General features: G+C 40.1%; 1 protein-coding gene across 1 annotated transcript in view; it reads right to left on the reverse strand.

The window, feature by feature from the left end:
* EXD1 (exonuclease 3'-5' domain containing 1) overlaps positions 1-21,387 on the reverse strand; it is a 35,081-nt gene that overhangs the window by 1,870 nt on the left and 11,824 nt on the right. Inside the window, exons 4-11 of the mRNA XM_056851878.1 lie at positions 17,295-17,428; positions 15,621-15,688; positions 13,923-14,009; positions 8,032-8,136; positions 7,806-7,886; positions 7,138-7,281; positions 6,529-6,720; positions 1,854-2,120 (exon numbers count right to left, since the gene is read on the reverse strand). Coding sequence (XP_056707856.1) covers positions 1,854-2,120; positions 6,529-6,720; positions 7,138-7,281; positions 7,806-7,886; positions 8,032-8,136; positions 13,923-14,009; positions 15,621-15,688; positions 17,295-17,428 — 1,078 coding nt within the window. The remainder of the gene's footprint in view (positions 1-1,853; positions 2,121-6,528; positions 6,721-7,137; positions 7,282-7,805; positions 7,887-8,031; positions 8,137-13,922; positions 14,010-15,620; positions 15,689-17,294; positions 17,429-21,387) is intronic.

Here is a 21,387-nt window from a genome sequence, read left to right on the forward strand (position 1 = left end):
TTAACAGATCACTTCAGGATACAATGGTTCCATATTAACATACCACACCCTCATTAGCACATTATCTTGATACTTACAGGACAATGATTAGCACATTACCTTTGATACTTTTTGCAGGACAATGATTCAGCTCAACCCAACCCCTTTCTGACTATATATTACTCTTCCTACACACTTGACACTTAGAGACATTGTCCTTCAGTGTTACTCCTCTGAAGATGCCTGCCACAGCTGCTGGCACAACGTCAGGAAAGAAAATACCAAGACCACGATTACACAGCCCAGATAACCTACAAGAACCAATGAACAGTATGTTTATTACTGAGATACATGTTAAAATTAAGACATACAAAGTTACTTTTTGAAATCTGGATCACAGTTGCTCAACACTGGATTCTATTCACGTGGCTCACACTTGTTTTGAAAAGACAAATGAAAACCTTACATTTAACATAATTAAGGCTGTAACTGTAAACCTACACATTTGCACACGTCCTATTGAAATCAATGAAACTTTGGCATAACAATGAAACTTTGGCATAACATGACTAGGACTGTGTTGTAAATGTTTCACTACAAAATGTAACTTACAATTCCCTTTATATAAGGACATGCTGTTCAAATAATGTTATCTATGGGTACGTCATGCAATAAATAACTTTCTTCTTGGCCCTAAGGGCAGTTCCACAGTCCAGAATGGAATGCACACAGTTTTCCATTTCTGAGTCCAGAAGGGGGAACAGTCCAGTTCCAAATACAACAGTATACATTACATAAAATATTGTGTAGGAAAAAACCAGTCATTTTGAGTTATTAGTTAATTACAATGACGTGATTGTGTCTACAAGATTATAAACAAATGTACATAACACATGCCACCATCACTAAGCCAAGGATTCAAAACTTCCTTTTCACACAATTAACATTACTGAAACAGCCACAAACTTTAGTCTTTGACCATTTATGCACAGGAGGTTTTGCCTTGGATTTGCCACTCAATAGATGCACATTTCCCCCATCTGAATTCTCAAAACTCAAAAATAAGCCCCCATGCAGAGTTTTGCATGTAGAGAGCAGCAAATCCAAAGCAAAACCTTCCATGAATAAATGGCCTTTGTTAGGCATTCAGGAATACTCTGCTATCACAAAGACCAGAGGCTCTTTGGAATGATCTGAAAATAGATCTCAGTCTACAGTGGTACCAGTAACAGCCATCACATTAGCATCAAGAAATTGTGCACAACGGCAATGACCCCACTCCCACTTCAAAATGTTTGTTCTGATAAATAAAATTTTCTAATATGTTTGGCACTCTAGAAATAACAACAAAAACACCAGGAACTATTTTCCTACTGTACTTGGGACAGGCATACGACATCTAAATTCTCACAGTATGGCAAAGCTAATTGCCAAGTCACCTTCCTTCCCCTTCAGTTTTATGAGATGCTCCAAAGCGTAGCCTCGATTTGCTTGAAAATGGGGATGCTGACTCTGTGCAGTGTTCAACAGGGTTTGGTAAAATAGCTCTACAGAAAGTGAGGGTGATCTTCCACCTTGAAATGAGACCTGAGAGCTATTCATTTTTTAAAATACAGGGGCTGAAATTGCAGTATTTGGTATGTCTTCCTTCTTGTCACTTAACTGTTTGATTTCCTTTTAAAATCATAGTAGCCTTTCTTTGTAGGTTGAACTTTGAAGACTATTTCTTTTCCCTTGCCTCAGTTTCTTTTGACACTGATTTACAACTGCTCACAGCTGACAGAATCCGTTGTTTCTATTTCAGAGTTTACATTACTAACCCTAGCTACAGTGCTATGACTATCCCAAAGATTTGTCTTCCACTCTTCTTTTACAGAGTAGTCCTGGCCAACTGGATCCAAGAAACGGACAGTACTGGCACCAGATGTTATAAGGAACGCTGCCCTATTCAAAGGAATGAAGCCAGTGCTATCTCTTTGGTTTCCCTCCTTTCTTGCTGTCTTTTTCGCCACAGTCTCCACTGGTGTTCTAATGAGGAGGCCTTCTTCATTCTGCTGAAACTTCTGCAATGCTTTTTCTCTTCGTAGCTTGTGAAAATCTGCCAACTGTCGTAGCTCTTGTGGCAGCTCCATGCAAGAGAACTAATTCACACACAAAGAGATGATCAGTTATCAGTAGGCATTATCATTAATACTGTTCATTTCATGAAGAGTTAGATGGAACTAAACATGAAGGGAAGAATTCACTGGGGTCTCAATCACAGAAGAAGAGTTGGATTTTAAATTCCGACTTTTCTACCACTTAAGGAAGAATCAAACTGGCTACCAATCACCTACCCTTTCCCTTTGCACAACAGACACCCTGTGAGGTAGGTAAGGCTGAGAGAGTGTGACTAGCCCAAGGTCACCAAGCTGGCTTCAAGTGTAGGAGTGGGGAAACAAATCCAGTTCACCAGATTAGCCTCTGCCGCTCATGTGGAGGAGTGGGGAATCTCCAGATCAGAGTCCACCGCTCCAAACCACCACTCTTAACCACTCTCATTTCTACATTTCAAAAGAAAAATGTTCTCATGTAAGGCCCTCTAAATAATGGATTACTCCCAAGTGCTCATTTGCTACTGTGGCTAATAACCTGAAGTGAGAGTAAAGTATGGTGCAAAAGACAAGTCAGAAATATCTGGTTTTTATCATGCATAAAAGATACCAAGATAATGTCCAGCCTTGGTATCACACCCAGATTTTGTCCTCCCTCCCGTGATGGCAGTGAGGCCCTCCCAATGGTTGGGCAGCTCCGCCCCCAGGGAGGCTGGCATCATCCCAAGAGAGCAGGTTAGTCTCTCCAATGACACCCCTCTGGCATGGACCCAAGCAAGCAGCCAGGGACAGGGACAAGCCAGATTGGGCCATGGGCAAGGTTAGAACCAAGCCTCCAGCCAGGATGGGGTGGGAAGGGGCCATATGGGGGAAGGAGGATGGAAATGAGACAGAAGGGAGATCCTGCTGCTGGATGCAGACTGGCCAATCTGGATGGGCAGTGGGGGGGGGAAGGATTGAGTCTTGGGTGAAAGGGAGGCTGGCGGGGGCGTTACAAGGGAGGCACATGAAACAGGATAGCAAAGAAGCAGGAACAAGAGACTTCCTGAAGGGAGAAAGGTCTGTCTCAGGGAAGAAAGAGGCAAGGTGCTGTAACCTCCTCTCATTCCTATTTGGAGGCCTGGAGACACCCTCCCCAGTCGACAAAAGCACAGCGGAAGTGCAGGGGCAGTGAAGGAGATGCCTCACAGATAGCTTGGAAGGCCCAATGATTTATAAATATCAAAAACTTCATGCATGCTTTTATTTGAACAGTAAAAAGCCAGAGTGGGGGAAAATATATTTTTATAAGTAATTATTGCATGGGGTCCATCTTTTCTGTTTCCAAGCTCATAGGTGGTTTCCACATGGGGAAAGGCTTCTGGGTTTTCCCTGTTGCTGCTGCTGATACACAAGAGTGACAATGGGGCTTCTGCATAATAGGTTTCCCCTCAGTTTCCAGCAACAGCCATTCCTGCACTTGCCCTAACCACCAGAGCCTTTTCAGCTATAAAAAAAATCAACAATTCTATATCCATATAACAATCAGAGGGATTTTTTTAATATGTGTCAAAATGTTTATTTTTTACCTAACTGTAAATTATTTTAATTATATATACTCTTTCAATTTAATATGACATAACTTTTAAACAATATCAATGTACCCGTGGTAACATTGCTATTATGTTCTTAATCTTTATTGGCGCAATGCCGCAATAAATGTACAAAATGTACATATAACAATCTGTGTTTCAGCTTCATTGAACAGGTTTTGTTTTTTCTCTAGCCCCTTTCATTGCAGAGACACGCATTTCCCCTTATATATCTAGAACAAATGGTGCTAGTCTTTTTTTTTTTTAATGAAAGTTGGGAATTCAGAGAATCTGATACACCAGGCTCAGATTAAGGTAATGTCTATCACATACAAAGCCCTTCATTCCTTTTATCTGCAGGACCGCTTCCCTGCCCACCATGCTCCGCCATAACACCTTTTGCTCATGTCAACAGGGGCTTCTGAGGGTGCCACTCTGCAAATGGGTTAAATCAAAAACTGCCCATACACGTGCTTTCTCTACTGTAGCTCCCACCTTATGGAACAGCCTGCCCAAGGTGGTCAGAAAGGCTCCCAACTCTCCTGGCTTTCCGCAAACTCTGCAAAATAGAATTACCCAAGAGGGCTTTTCCGCACTGGTAACAGAGTTGCATTAAACCTAATGATTCACAAACTTACTTCGACAGTTATTAGGGACCGTGGTCTGTACTGCTGTGTATAGCTTACTGTAAGTAGGATCCTATTACATAATTTTTGTACTGCTTAATGTGTCATGTTAATACTTATGCTATACTTCAGTTCTTTCTGGTTGGTTCCAGACTTCTACAATCCTAATGAATTCTTTATTGAATGTCTCACTTTGTTGACTGTACTGATTCAGTATGTGTAATCCACCTTTAGTCCCTGTGAGAAAGGTGGACTATAAATAACGAAATAAATAAAAAGAAATAAACATATTGTTAGAACCCAATATTGATATAGCAGTATTCAGTTGCTGATTTTAAAGAAGCCCACCAGTGCCAGGGGGAGGACATGACCACTGGGGACATCCATGCTTTACTGCAATCTTTCTCTAAACATTGCAGCCATGTGGTGAGAAAGGTCAGAGAAAGCCACAGAAGCCCTGGGGGTGGGGTGCACAAATGCATTCCAATGCTGTGTGCACGCAGGGAAAAAATTGCCTGCTTCCTAACAGCACTGAACCTGGGGCAAATAACCTGTGTAGAAATGGGCACAGTAAACTTAATAGCTGAAATCTTGAATAGCTAGAGATATTTTTAAAGCTCAGAAGAGATCTAAAGACCCACATTTCTTTAGAGTCAAGTATCTGATTAAACACCCCCCTTTTTGGTATGTGTGAGATGGAGCAAGAAAGACAGGGATAGGGGGGCTTTAACAACAAATTCTAAAAGGAAGAATGGAACAAAAGTTAAGAGGAAATCCTGTGCTGATTCCACAGTGTATCCTTGATTCACATGAGATAACGTGCTTCCATAATTAGTTTTTCCCCTCCGCTTTGGGTTTCAAAACTCATTGCTGTTTTTGTTTCTGTAGCATCCACATGACATCGTGGTCTAATAGTGTTCCAATTGACTTATGCCCATCGTTGGTCCTCTCCTTCCCAAACCTGCTTCTCTCTGATCTTTTTGGGAAGAGTGTGGTCCAAGCATTAGGCAATCTGGTTGGGATTGTGAGCATTATCCAAGGTCCCACCCACCTTCTCTCTATACCTCACAGTTGCCATTTCCCCCACTGCAGCACCGAAAGGCTTTGTTTAAAAAACAAGGGCAACTGCTATAGAGCTATAACATTACAATTATCTATAGCCATTGAAGAGCTAGTGGTTAAGGTGTCAGATTAGGATCTGGGAAACCCAGGTTCAGATCCCCACTGTGCCATGGAAACTTGCTGAGTGACCTTAGGCCACTTACACACACTCAGTCCTGACCCTGGATAATATTTGGATGGGGTGTGATGGGCTCACCAATTCTGTTAATCTCTTGCTTTGAAAACCCGATGGGGTCGCCATACGTCAGCTGTGACTTGTTGGCAAACACACACACAGAGCTATTGTAACATTATACCCCCTGGAATTGTAACACCTGTAATGGGACCTCTCTGTAATGCTCTGAAATTACTGGTATTTTGTTGCCTCCTTGACTTCCTTAGCATTCCATAATGAGTTTTGCTTTCACCAAAGGCTCTCTTGCTTTAAACCTCTTAGTTTAACCCAAAGAACAGGATGGCTTATTTACACTTGGTAGAATGACAGAACAGTGAGTGCATGGGGGTGGCTGTGAGGTAAAAGCAGATCCTTTATTCTAAACAGAACAGCTGCTTTTACTTAAAAAGAAATATAGTTTATTAAGTATAAAAATTAGCTGATGTTCCCTCAAAGTTTATTGCATTTTTTTCTATCAAAGAAATGCCTATTCAACATCAGAAACAGTCGACGCAAAGCAGAAACACAGGCATTCGTTTTTGGTGGAAGATGTGAAGTAGATCTGAATGCATTGAGACAACTATTGTTTCTATACCAAAATGCTTAACAGGTAGGGACTAGTAGCACATTGAAGACTTAAAAAATTGTATTCCAACTGCAGCTGTCATGGACTAGAGCCCATCTTCAGAGATGAAGAAGTGGGCTCTAATAAAAAAAACTATGCTGGATTAATATTTTGTTTAAGGACTCCCATTTCTTTTTACAACAGATTAACAAAGCTACCCCTACGGAATGAGCCGAAAGTATGCATCACAGGGAAAAAACCAAACCAAAAAACCTCCAACCATTTAATGGCATGCTCAGAGATATTTTATATGTATGAGTTTGAATTATGAATGCACACAGCACTCAAACTCAGGTAGTTACTACATCTGCATTAAGATGACAAGATTGGCAGAAATAAGATATTAAGTGATCTCTACCTCTGTGCTCCCCAGTGGGTCTGCAGAGCCTTCTCGAAATGCATTTAGGTATCCATCAACCAAAGTTGTTAGGTCAGACATAATTTTATCCAGGAACATCATACGAAGAGGGAGAAGGTAGAATGTTTCTAGAGCCAGCACATTCAGCAATGCAGGTGGAAGGGGTCTCACAAACCACACCTCAGGGTTTCTCTGTATGCCCAAAACATAGAATGACAAGTGTACAATTATTTAAAGAACAACAAGAATTGTTAAAAGCATCCTTCCAAAACTGGACATGTGATTTCTAATAAAACATCATGCCTAAAAGGATTGATCTACTAAATCAGGACATCCTCAGTTAGATCTTGCCTCTACGGTCAGCTTCCTACATGTTAATATTTATTTGTATTACCTAGGCCAGTAGCAAACAAAAGATAATGCTTATAAAGCATTGTTTGTCTTTGGCTATACTCCATTCATTGAAGTTTCCATAACAACTAAAAGAGATTGCAAAGGTGCTCTAACAATTTGACAAATCACAGCATACACAGTTACAAGAGGCTATATTCAGATTAAATTTGGTTCAAAAGGGTAGAATCATCCCACCCCAGCAGACTCACTACTTACTTCAACTGCATGCTGCCTTCGTGTCATGAAAGAAACCTGTTTGTAAGGCATCTCTAGGTGCTGCCTCATGCATTCTTGTAGAGTGCAAATACGGTGTGGAAGGAAGCCACCTGTTTCCATTGAAAAGGACAAGATATCAGCAACCTATGGAAGGGAAGCAAAGGTAAGTATGTCACGGCCAGAAGACCACATGGCGCTACAGAGCATGGACGATTACTGTGCTATCACCAAGCCAAAATTTTCTGTCACCCAAGCAGACATTACTTTTAATTACTTGTATATATCTTCTACATGTTTATTGAATCTAATACCTGAGGAGTTTTTGCAGAAATTAGAACATTTGTTAACAAATCAGTGATGTGATGGGGTAACGGAGAGAATAAGCAGCAGAATGTTATTGGAAATATTCTGGTCAGGCTGCATAAACAAGTACAAGGAAGTCTGCAAGGCATGACCTGGGATCTTTTGATTTACACCTGCATGTTGTTAGCCCTCGTGCCCATTTTCAAAACCATGAGCGCTAGAACTGAAGTAGATTTCTCAGGAATCTAAATTCAGATGGGTATTCAGATTCTGTGGAAGGCTGCATGCATTAAAGAGCAACATCCTTCACGATAAAGGATTCCTTTATGAAACAACTCCGTCTGGTAAACCACCCAGCAAGCTACCTGAGTATCAAAGACATTGGACAGCATAATTCCATACTGATGAGAAAGGCAATCAGAAAGCCACCGACAGTCATGGATAACCTAAGTAATAGAGGGGAAAACAACCTGGATTTTACTTGAACAGAAACAGGATAAATGTATAAGGTACTTCCTTATTGCTATGTTTAGGCTACCCCACATTTTCCCTGTATGTGCTCCCAAATATTTTCATGAGCCAAATACATACTTTCAAAATGTTCGTATCTTCCAGTACCATTTGGAGGCCATTCTTGAACACTCGAGCTCCCAGAAGGAAAATGTCAAATAAGAAAACATGGCTCTTTGTTGCTACCTATGGCAAATATGTATGCAAAACAGAATCCAAAATTAATGTCTGCTACTACCCAAATATAAACATTACAATATTTTCAAAATACTTATCTTGATGGCTGCTACCCTGATTCAAAACATATTACATAGTAAGCACCACTGAGGCCAGCAGGACGTACTTGCAAGTACTGTGTTTAGTATCAGATTGTGAAGCTCAACGTTTCCTGAATATCTGTGCACAAAACTTCTTCTCATTTCAAACAGGAAGAATGCAAAAAAAAAAAAGGAAGAAAAAAAACACCAAGAAATTATCAAACAAAAAATGAAGGGAGGCACTTTGTACTTTTTCATACTCTGATACAAGTCTTGCTGCTGAAATTAGGATATTAAATTGGCTGATCACGTACATCCGGTAGCTGGTCATGTGTAGGTCAAGCTCTAGCAACTGGGAAAACCTGTCTCAGTGCCCTCCCCCATCCATTAATATTTCAAAATTAGATAGTGCATAGGAGGTACGTGAACATTCTTTTTTCAAAAAAATGAAAAGCATCCATGTCACAAAAGGGTGTTAATCCGAACAGAAAAATGGCAGGAGAAAGAGCTGCTTAACTTTCGGTCTTCCCTAGATGTGGTGTGACATCTGCTAGAGACTCAGATCTGTGGCCAGGAATCCCATACTGATGGGTAGCTGTAAGAGTCTGCTTTCTCCTCTTCTCTGTCTCCTTAGCCTACTTTGAGTGGCACACACTGCATAATGTTTGTGGATATTTGGAATACTTGCAGTTCAGTATGGGCATTCTAGCATTTAGATCTGCTTCTGCATGCCTGATGTTATAATTGTGTGCCGGATATTATTATTATATAATACATTGATTATTCTCAGCCAGTATCCAGATCTGTGCTCTTTGCAAGCTTCCCTACCGTAGGAGGTTTGTACTATATCAAAAATAATTCTATGGCTATTTGTATATGTCGTGCATATACAAATATATGTCATGGTGCAAAAACTATGTTTAATGCTTTTAGAATAGAAGTGATAAGCAGGAGAAAGAAGGTTTTTCACCCTTATGCTCAGGCTTCATAGACTGAATCTGGACCAGCTGGCTTCATTCATGTTACAACAAATGTCAGTCTTTCAGATGCCACAAGAGTCTTTTTTGCTGTAACATACATAGCTACCTCTTCAGAATGTATATTTTCACATGCTATACTGACATTAAACAGAAACAGTATTATACCTTGGTATTAGGACCAGCCAAATTGTCACAAAGTAGTAACCAAGCTCTTCAGTTCACAAATTCCTTGTCAGGTTTAATATTCATGTGGGAAAAACACAGTAAGGGAGGGCGATGTATGTGGTAATCCACTAATCTATTTCAACAGAATTGAACTCTCTGTACACAGGTCAATGGGGTACTTCACTGTAACCGACACTCTCTGTAGCTTTACTAATGTATTTCTTGTAAGTAAATTTCATATCCAATTGAGGCAAATCTGATTCATAACTACCTGAACCACATTTTTGTCCACTAAAGAATGTTGTTGTTTTTTCTGATGAGTTTATGGGCAAGGGCAAGTTATTGCATTCCATCTTCTTCACTACACTGTGCTAGGGGCTTATTCTCCAGAAGAAAGTTTTTCAGAAAAAGGAACAATTTTTTGGAGTGTGATCACTGGATAATCTATTCCTCTTTTTGGTCTTGATTGAGATTAAAGCTTCCACCACCAGCAGCTTCTTGTGATCAGAACTAGAATGTTTAGAGCAGGGGTCCCAAATGTGGTGCCCAGGTGTGCCATGGCACCCACTAGTAACTTTCCTGGCACTTGTCAAGTGGTTTTGGAGAGTGTGGGGCATCCTGTTAAACACAGCTTCTGACTGAACTGTTGAAGACTGACTACATTAGGATTATGTATAACCTCAGCCCTGATATTCTGTGGTTGGCTCCACCTTCTGCAGTAGCCATTCTGTGGTTGTACCCACCACCCTGTGTCCGAATTCCGAAGGTGCCCACAGGCTCAAAAAGGTTGGATACCCCTAGCTTAGAGCAATGTTGGATAATGGCTGGATATTACAATATCTCTCCCTTGCATGAGAGGAGATATTCTCTGCTGCCTGTATGCTTTGGTTTGAAAGTTTTTCTTTTGCATAGTACTCAGCAATGCCCATCATTGCTGGTTATGTTGGAGCTATTCTTGTGCCAAGAGCAGCAGATAATTCATCTTCTGATAAACATTTGGCTTTCTGTTGAGCATCCAGAAACTCTACTGCCAAATATATTGGATGGGAGCAAAATTAAGATTTCTTAAGGTAAAGGTCCCCTGTGCAAGCACCGGGTCATTCCTGACCCATGGGGTGATGTCACATCCCGATGTTTACTAGGCAGACTTTGTTTTATGGGGTGGTTTGCCAGTGCCTTCCCCAGTCATCTTCCCTTTAACCCCAGCAAGCTGGGTATTCATTTCACCGACCTCGGAAGGATGGAAGGCTGAGTCAACCTGGAGCCGGCTACCTGAAACCAACTGCCGTCGGGATCGAACTCAGGTCATGAGCAGAGCTTGGACTGCAGTACTGCAGCTTTCTTAATATATAAATAATAAAGTAGACAATTCGTTTTATTTTTTCTTCATTTTTGGATACAGGTGAAAGAGGCAAAAAGATGAATTAGATTTTCATTTAGCTGTCTGAATATCTCTAATATATGGAAGGCTTGGTTTGTCTCCTTGATATTTTTTTTTATTACCACTGAAATTAATAGTAGCAAAGCGAATGCTCTTGAGGGACCTGCATTTTTCAGTCTCTGCACTCAGCACAAAGGGCCTGTATTCCCCTGTATAATAAGAAGGTTTGGTGGCAATTGCTTTCAGGAATAGTGGTTCAGATGTTGTAAACACCATGCTCAATACATGATTTCTATGTATATCAGTCCACCCAGCTGACATCAGTCAGAAAAGAATGAAAGAGAGCACAGGGTGCTGGGAAGATGCTGGGAAGTGACAGAACCTGCTGGGTGAGAGAAGAGGCAGGAAGGGATGGAGTCATGAGCAACTTTGGGGAAATATCGGGATTTAAAGTTAATCAAGAAAAAACAAAGACAATATTCAAGAATCTACCAGAAATAGAGCAACAGGAATTTGTTTCGTTTACAGGTTGGGAGAAGGCCAACAAAGTTAAATATTTGGGAATCTGGATCTCAGCGAAGAACAAAGAATTGTTAATTAATAACTACTATAAATTATGGGGTAAAATTAAAACTGATATGATCATCTGGTCAAATAAAAAGTTGTCACTATTGGGACGTATTTCAACAATTCAAATGAATGTGCTACCAAGGATGCTCTTCTTATTCCAAAACTTGCCTATAATATCACATGTCAAATACTTTGATATTTGGAGGAAGGACATTTTAAACTTCATCTGGCAAGGGAAAAAACCGAGGATTGCTTATAAATATTTGGTGGACCTTAAAGTTAGAGGAGGCTTAGCACTACCTAATTTTCAACTTTACGCTGAAGCGGTAGCCTTAACATGGCTAAAAGACTGGATAACTTTATCAAATACACGTCTGTTAGACCTTGAAGGCTTTAACAATATTAGTGGATGGCATGGCTATTTATGGTATGACAAAATTAAAATACAAGCATCATTTAGGAATCATATAATCAGGTCCTCTCTACTGCGTATTTGGATGAAATATAAACATATTTTGGAACCAGCAACACCGATGTGGATCTCACCGCAAGAAATGTTAACACTACGTCCACTTAGACCGGACAAATTTATAATTTATCAGGAATTAATTAACTGGGAGGGGAAAAAATGTTCATTAAAGGAATTTCAATTTTTTAAAGAGGATTTACAATGGTTGCAATATTGTCAGATTAAATCAGTTTTTGTACAAGATATGAAAAATGGATTTTCTAAAGAAAAGTCCCCTTTCCACAAGATGTTACTAGAGAACAATCTGAAACTGATCTCTAAAATGTACAATCTACTTTTAACAATATACTGTGAGCAGGAGACAATTAAACCAACTATGATCGACTGGGCTCAAAACATGGGACATGATATTGCTTTAAATAAATGGGAAAGACTATGGTCAAAAGATTTGAAAGGAATAAATGCGCAATCAATTCGAGAAAACATTTATAAAATGATGTATAGATGGCATTTAACACCTAAGAAGATTGCAAAGATATACAAAGTGACATCCCCTAAATGTTGGAAATGTAATAAGGAAATTGGTTCCTTTTACCATATGTGGTGGACTTGTGATAAAGCTAAAGATTTTTGGGATATGATCTACAATGAATTGAGACTAATAGTACAAAGAAATATACCCAAAACACCAGAAATTTTGCTACTAAGTATGATACCTGACGATTTGCTAACACAAAGAACTTTTTTGATCTATGCTACAACAGCTGCGAGACTGCTTTATGCAGCAAAATGGAAAGGGGCAGAAATTCCCGAGAAAAAAGACTGGATTGGGAAAATGTTTGAATTGGTGGAAATGGCAAAACTCACAGCCATTTTAAATGAAAAAGACAATGTTCGATTTTTAGGGGAATGGGAGGATTGGATGAAATATTGTGAATATGAATTAAAACTGGGGAAAATGGAAGAATACTTATTAATCTGATCTAGAGGACACAATGAATATTAAGAGTTATAATCATTTATATTAATAGAAGATGTTCTATGAAAGTTAAATGAATTTATGATAGTTAAGATCAGACCAATTACGATGGGATGAATACTTTATTAAGAGGCGGAGAGAGGTGATGGGGAAGTCATAAATTTTCCTTTAATTTGTTTTTTTTTTGTTATGAATTTAAGAAACCATAACAACATAGAGTTAGAATTTTGAATTTCATACTGCTTTTATTGTTGTTTACTATCATGGAAAATTTGTATTATAAAAACCAATAAAATTATTATTAAAAAAAACAAAAACAATGTAGCCTTGGGATCCCTATTGCTTAGTAGAAAAGGCATTATGTCAGACACAGAGGCGTTAGATTTGTATGTTAAAAGGGGGGAGATATAATGTGATCGAAGTTCCTCATAAAAGCGGCATTCCAAAAGCTAGTGAATCGATAGAAACAGAAGAGCAAGGTATACTTAAAACCAGAACCTTTCCTGCCAGAGAGAAACAAAATTTCAAGAGGTATAATGGGGGCAGGGGGGGGAGAGTGCTAATGGGGCAGAAGGTGAGGTTACCCTGCTGATTAAATGCTTGATTAGGTTTCCATTTGTGATGGATATTCTTGAGTGGAATGGAATGTTGAGTTATTGTCCTGCAAACACAGGTCATTCATCTTGGCCTGAGTGTGGGGGAGCCCATCAAACCACAGAATGAGTCCTTCAGTGGCATGTGTCACATCTTTCCTATGGGAACCTGGCTTTCTCATCATGAGATGCGCTTGATTGCCTGTAGTCCCAATCATGATTCACTGTTCTGTTACAAGATGAAGTCTCCCTGTACCTCTGGTTACCTTAGTGCCAGAGAATGAAGGGTACTCAAGGGATCATGGCTTCTGAAAAGGAGCAGAGCTTGGGGGCAACAAAGGTATTACACTGCTACTGTGTTGTTTTTTAATGAGCTGTCACAACTAGAAGAAGAGTTGGTTTTTATATGCCAACTTTCTCTATCACTTAAGGAAGAATCAAACTGGCTTACAATCACCTTCCCTTCCCCTCCCCACAACAGACACCCTGTGAGGTGTATGTATGTATGTTATGAGGGAAACCACAGACAAATTAGTAATCAAAGGTATGAATGACAAGGAATGTGTTGCTAAACTTACCTGCAGCCAAGAGAGTTTTCCATGACGACACAGATTGACACCCTCTGCTGCTATAGCACAAACATTTTGCTTTTTGATGTGCATCATCTAGTTAAAGTGGGGGGGGGGAGAAGAAGACGAAAAAATATAGTAACAACAGAAGGGCATGGAGAAAAGGTAGTATAACACAGAAGCCAGAAGTTTAAATCCGAAATTTTTTGTTTACATTATTTACAGTTTGCCTTTCTCACATGGATTCAAGGCCGATTACACACAGTGAGTCAGTACAATCAACAAAATGGGACATTCAATAACCAACACATTAGGATTTTATAAGTCTGGAACTGCCAGAAAGAACTGAAGCATAGCACAACTATTAGCGTGACACATTAACTGGTTCAGAAATTACATAACAGGATCCTACTTACTGTACAGACCACAGTCTCAATCATTTACCCAAATAAGTTTGTGAACCAATTTGCACAATGCAATCCTATTACCTGCACAAAAACTGCTTCACAGATTTACATTAAATTTGATATTTTAGTATTTTAAGAAAGATGATACGCTGGTTTATTTTTAAATACAGTAGGCACTACTCTATATAGCATCTTGTCTACAATCTGCAGCTGTGAGAGGCTTTTCTACATGGATGCTGAGTGGAATCAAGACAAGAAGGCGCTGCTTCTTTCCAGGCACCACTTCATTTCTACTTTAAGTCTTCCCCTGTATCACGTGATTGCCCTGGCCCGCCCCACCCCACAGCAGTAAATAATCTCTACCAGAATCAAGAACTGCTAGCTAGTGCCTAGGCAGATCAGTGTTCTCCATGGGATGGAAGGCAAACATCTGTGTTCTTTCATTGAAATTTATAATTGCAATACTGAGTCCATTGCAGAGATCAGGTAATAACTAGACAGAAAGCAAGGTAATCTAGGTGGATCACTGAATGGCTCCCCTGGTAACCTGCTGATCTCAGGCCCCTAGTATCCAGCCAAAAAGTATATGGATGATTGTGCAATATGAAAACTGACAAATATTTCCACCATATTCTTCCTTTACAAAGAAAACCACACTACAGGTGTCATGAATTCCTAAGAGAGTCACAAAACCAGTTTAAGAGATTAAACCAGGTTATTTTAAAGGGAAAACTCACCGCAGATGAAACTTTAAAAATATCAAAAATTGATTTTTGTCACCCATCCTGTCCAACTGTGACAGCTTCCCCAAAAGGGGGATGGGAGCAAAGCTTGGTAAGGCATTGAGGGAGCTAGAGTGCTATAGTGATTAGAGTGTCAAAGTAGGATCCAGGAGACCCAGGTTTAAATCCCTACTTGGCCATGAAAGCTTGAACTCTGGCCAGTCACAAACTCTCAGCCTAACCTACCTCACGGGGCTTTTGAAAGGATAGGAGAATGTAAGCTGCTTTGGGGAGAAAGGCAGGGTATAAATGAAGTTAGAGCTTCACGGACTATCCCCAAAGTGCAATTCAGAGAATTTAACCAGTGTGAGCTGGAAACAATCATTTCATATTGTTATGTTGATTTGCATGTTGTTATGTTGATTTAAGTCCCACAGATATCCTTCTAACTCTGGACTGCTGGCCATGCTTTGGAATGCGTGCTGTAACACAACTTCTCATAGATCTTATATCCACTATGGGCAATGACAAAGGACTGAGGGGGGAAAACAACCAAGCAGAAATAAAATCATACTCACAGCAGAACCAAATTTCCTTTGGAACTGATCGATGACAATGTATTCTATAGCCTCCTCTGTGTCTTCATCTAAAATCAAATTAACATACGGACTACTTTCTTTTTATCTGCAGTCACAGCAAAACTTTACTTAGGTATGTTATTAGAAATATTGCATTGATCATTATAAAACATTTTACACACTGAAGAGCCTCCAGTTTAAGTATTTGCTTTGATGGTTCTTATCAGATCATTCAAGTGCACTTCCTAATGAGCAGACTGTAGCTTGAGCCTGATTGAGCGAGACACTACTATATTTGAAAGGTTCTCTGTCTAACTGGTTACAGTTACATGCAAAATGATGTCAAAATTATCCAAATTTATGTACTTTTATGATTTGGAGGTGATCCCTTTAAAGTTCACCACTCTATTCATCCTATGGGGGAAAATGGTAGGGAATATTATTCTTTCGATCCAGGCAGAAGCGAGCGCTGCAAAACGGAGTGCTGCTGTTCATCCTATCAGTACCATGTGTATTCATTTTAAATTGTATCCTTTTCTTCTTGGAACATCGTTTAGTTTAAACACCTTTTAAAGTAATGGAATGTGTGCACAAAGTAGTGTGCACTAGGGGTGTTCACTTGGCAAAGCCAAACTGAATAAAAGTGGCTCCTTTGAACAGTAGCCAGTAAATCTCAAAAAGGAAGGGAAAAAAGGTTTTTGGGGGGATTGCCGGCTACAACCCCTTTCCAAAGTAAGAAAAATCGCTTTGGCACATTTGCACAGAGCGCTTTAAAGTTTTAATTCCCCCCTTCTTTTCCATTATAGTCTATGGGGAATCTTCCCAGGGCTCCTGGGAGGGCCCTGTTTTTTAGGGTAGAGACATCAAATTTGCAGCATAGCTGGTGACCCTCCTTACAAGAACCTCAAAGTTTGGTAAAAATTGGGTCAGGGGGTCCAATTTTATGGGCCCCCATTTTGCTTGATTTAGGGGCCCATAAAACTGAACCACTTGACCCAATCTTTACCAAATTTGGGGGTTCTTGTAAAGAGAGTCACCAGCATGGCGCCTCTACCATACAATAGCTCCCCCAGAGCCTCAGAAAGATTCTCCATAGGCTATAATGGAGCTGATTTTTTTCCGGATTCCTCACACACACACACACACCAAAAAAAACCCGCATACACCATACTGGTATAGGTATTTGGGGAAATTCACGAATCCTGAAAATTTTGGGGTCCAATATACTCAAATCCGAATTCCTCGAATTGTTTTTGCACACCCCTAGTGTGCATGAGAGCCCCAAATGCTAGCTGCATATTTGCCCAAGTGCATCCCACCCCTACCTCCAATGACACTGTTTAAAAGTATTTTGAGGAAGAAAAACTGGAAAGTTGTTAGGCCCTTTAACTATGTTCAATATCAACTGCTACTAGCCGTACTAGAATCCACACAACAATCCTGTTTGCAACAGAAGTGTTCTTCACTGCAATGCTTCCTTTTGTAACATGCGCATAAAGGAAGCATTAATGTATTAATGTACTATCCACTAGATGTAAAGATGGTATTTTAAGAATAAAAAAATCAAAACCAAACAAAAATCCATTGCTATATTATGTGCCTTAAAATGACAGTATAGAAACTGAAATTTTTTAAGGAACTGCAGAATAAATAGGCTGAATTTCTGATTGTCACCTGAATATGTAGATTTGAACTGACAAAGGTTCAGCTGCTTCCTCTCTTGGGAAGTGGCATTAGAACTCTGGGTATTCTGCTTCAGTGGCTTTCCTTTGTCCTCAGCAGCAATTCTAGTAGCTGGATTTTCCCTGCTGCACAAGACATAATTATTGGCACTGTGAATCAATAACTATAACGTAACAGAAAGGATACTGATTAAATCAAGGGTCCCCAGCAGGGTTCCCCTGGATGCCACAGTGCCTGCCAACACCTTTTCTAGCATCCACCAGGTGTTTTCAGAAAGTGGGTGGGCCAGGTGGGGCTTTTGCCCAGAAGGGATTCTGACTGACCATTTGAGATTCAATTGGCTGTGCAGAATTTTTAAAAGTAGCTTTAGTAGCAGCTGCTACCACAGCACAAGATATTCACTGGCAGGCACCGCCTCCTGTGGCCACCATTTGTGGCAGCAATTTTGTGGTTGTGCCCACCATCCTGGGTCAGGATTCCAAAGGTGCCTGTGGGGTCAAAAAGATTGGGAACCCCTGGGTTACATTTTAACTAATACTAACACAAAATTATATGGTGTTCTCCATGTAGTCATGGCTTTTTAGTCAAACATTCACATCTCTCCTGGCAGCAGACCCTGGAAGTTCTTGAAAGCTTTATTTATTTTGATAATTATTCAGAAGTCAAAACTATAAAGAACAAAGAGACCTTAGGTGAAAAGAAAACCAATGGCCAACTCAGCAGTACAGCTTATGACGCAGGAAGGAAAAATTCAAAGAGGAAGAAAATGAAATCAAAGAAGAAGCACCTAAGACACAGTGGTGATGTAACTGATCTGAAAGCCTAGATTTAAGGAATCTTCCTTGGTATAGGGAGTTGCCATGTTCATCCTATGTGGGAAAAATACACAAAATAAGTAAAGTGTCCTCTTATTGATTTGACTGGCATAAGAGCATGCAGGTTTTAGGATTATAGAAAATTCATCTGGCAAAAAAGGTAAATTTATGTTATTCTATGGGGAAACCTGTTTTATAAACAACTTTGTTGACAGACAGGACAAGGAGAGGGAAGGCAGCGAAGGAATCCAGCAGCGATCTAAGGGAAGAAAGAGCACAGTTGCAGGTAGATGAGTGAGAGGCCTGGATATGTGAAATTCAGGGAACAGGTATGGGCTGTGAATACAGAGATAGTACCAGAATACAGAGATAACAGGAGGGTTTTGGGTTAGGATTAGTTATTCTGGATTGTGAAGAAACTGATAATATGGGTAGGTGTTCAGTAGAAACATAGGAGAAAGCTAGTCATCAACTTTAGAAGTAGGATTTCATATTAATTATAAATATTTACTTGCACCAGCTGTCATAAGCAACATTTGTTTACATCTGAATGGGAACTTGACCCTACATTCAGTGAAATTTAGGGCAGTTACTCGACAAAAGATCATTCTGAATATTTGAAAACACAGTTCTTTGTGTCCATTGTGAGAGGGAGTAGCAGAGGTGGTACCCAGAAACAGAGGTATTTTAAATTGTGAAATGCAGAAATAGCTTGCAATGCTTTCTTGCTATACTGCACAAGGTAAAGTTTAGCTGAAATGTTTAAATTGCTAAACTCTGGAAAGCAAACCTGTACCTGCCATAAATACTTGGTATAATATAGAGACTCGTTGTCATCAGCGTGGGACTTATCCTGTGGGTTTCCCCAGGGCTCAATCTTATCCCGACCCCATGCTATTTAATCTCTATGTACATTATATTTGTGGTTTTGGAGTAGGCTGTCATCAATATTCTGATGATACCAAGCCCTATGTGTGTGTGAAGTGCCGTCAAGTCACAGCCAACTTATGGCAACCCCTTTTTGGGGTTTTCATGGCAAGAGACTAACAGAAGTGGTTTGCCAGTGCCTTCCTCTGCACAGCAACCCTGGACTTCCTTGGTGGTCTCCCATCCAAATACTAACCAGGGCTGACCCTGCTTAGCTTCTGAGATCTGACGAGATCAGGCTAGCCTGGGCCATCCAGGTCAGGGCACCAAGCCCTATATCTTTATCCAAATTGCCTGCTGTTGCTGTAGAGGTCCTGAGCACCTGGTTAATGATGAATCAGTTTAATCTTGACAAGATGCAAATTATGCTGGTTGGGAAAGCTGAGATCTTGAATGACACTGTGCTTCCGACATTTGATGGGGTCCAGCTGACACTTGCTTACTTAGTTAAGAGCCTAGCAATTATAATGGATGCAGTATTATTACTAGAAAAGCAAGTTAATGCAGCAGCAAAAAAATGCTTTCTTCCATTTTAATTTAGACCAGAAGATGCCTCCCTAACCTTGACTTGGCCGACCTGGCCACATGGATATGTGTCACTGTAAACTCAAGAAAAGTACACAAACAGAGAAGAAATTAAGATAAGAAGAGAAGAAAAGAAGACAGGCCAAGAAATGTTGAAAATATCCAATATTATTTTAATAGGCAGTTTTTAATGTATTAGTGAGTTTGCCACAACATATTCTGGGTGCCAAGGAAAGAAACAAAAGAAGAAATTTTGAATGTATTGTATATCATTCTTTTTATCTTTTCCTAATTTCCCCCCTCCTTTTCTTTTTTAATTATTTTTTAAAAAAATATATAAAAGGAAGAAAAGTACAGAAACAACCTGTGCTGACAAACTAAATGCAATTCTAATGATGGCTAGAACAGGTATTCACATTTTGGGAGGGTCTTTGTGTGAACAACTTGTAGTTGTATCAACGATATATACTAATATAACAAACATTAATGAAAAATATAACAAATGCATGTGCAATATAATTGTTTAACAACGATATATACAATTGTAACTAAGGAGAATAATCATTTAAAGTCCATAGCAGGAAAAAAACCTTGATGAGGACAAGCTTGGCAAAAACACACTTCTTAATGAAAAAGGAGTGCCTGAGTACAAAGTTCAGGCACTCCTTTTTCATTAAGAAGTGTGTGTTTGCCAAGCTTGTCCTCATCAAGGATTTTTTCCTACTATGGACTTTAAGTGATTATTCTCCTTAGTTACAATTGTATATATCGTTGTTAAACAATTATATTGCACATGCATTTGTTATAATTTTCATTAATGTTCAGTGAGGGGGAAAAGTATTTGATCCCCTGCTGAATTTGCCCGTTTGCCCTCTGATGAAGAAATGACCAGTCCATAATTTTAATGGTACGTCTATTGTAGCTGTGAGATACAGAATAGCAACAGGAAAAACCCCAGAAACCCAGAAGTCAGAGATTGATGTGCATTATAATGAGTGAAATAAGTATTTGATCCCTTTGCAAAAGATGACTTAGTACTTGGCAAAACCCTTGTTGGCAATTACAGAGGTCAGACGTTTCTTGTAGGTGGCCACCAGGTTTGCACACATCTCAGGAGGTGTTTTGTCTCACTCCTCTTTGCAGATCCTCTCCAAGTCAGTAAGATTTCGAGGCTGATGTGTAGCTACTCGAACCTTCAGCTCCCTCCACAGATTTTCGATGGGATTAAGGTCTGGAGACTGGCTAGGCCACTCCAGGACCTTAATGTGCTTCTTCTTGAGCCACTCCTTTGTTGCCTTGGCCATGTGTTTTGGGTCATTGTCATGCCGGAATACCCATCCTCGACCCATTTTCAATGCCCTGGCTGAGGGAAGGAGATGCTCACCCAAGATTTGACGATACATGGTCCCGTCCATCGTCCCTTCGATGCGGTGAAGGTGTCCTGTCCCCTTAGCAGAAAAACACCCCCAAAGCATAATATGTCCCCCTCCATGTTTGACGGTGGGGATGGTGTTCTTGGGGTCGTAGGCAGCATTCCTCCTCCTCCAAACACGATGAGTTGAGTTGATGCCAAAGAGCTCGATTTTGGTCTCATCTGACCACAGTTCTCCTCTGGGTCATTCAGATGTGCATTGGCAAACTGTAGACAGGCCTGTACATGTGCTGCCTTGAGCAAGGGGACCTTGCGGGCTCTGCAAGATCTCATTCCTTCACGGTGTAGTGTGTTACCAACTGTTTTCATGGTGACTATGGTCCCAGCTGCCCTGAGATCATTGACAACTCCCCCCCGTGTAGTTCTGGGCTGCTTCATCACCGTT

The sequence above is a fragment of the Euleptes europaea genome, chromosome 6 (assembly GCF_029931775.1).
Source record: "Euleptes europaea isolate rEulEur1 chromosome 6, rEulEur1.hap1, whole genome shotgun sequence".
Taxonomy (NCBI): Eukaryota; Metazoa; Chordata; class Lepidosauria; order Squamata; family Sphaerodactylidae; genus Euleptes; species Euleptes europaea.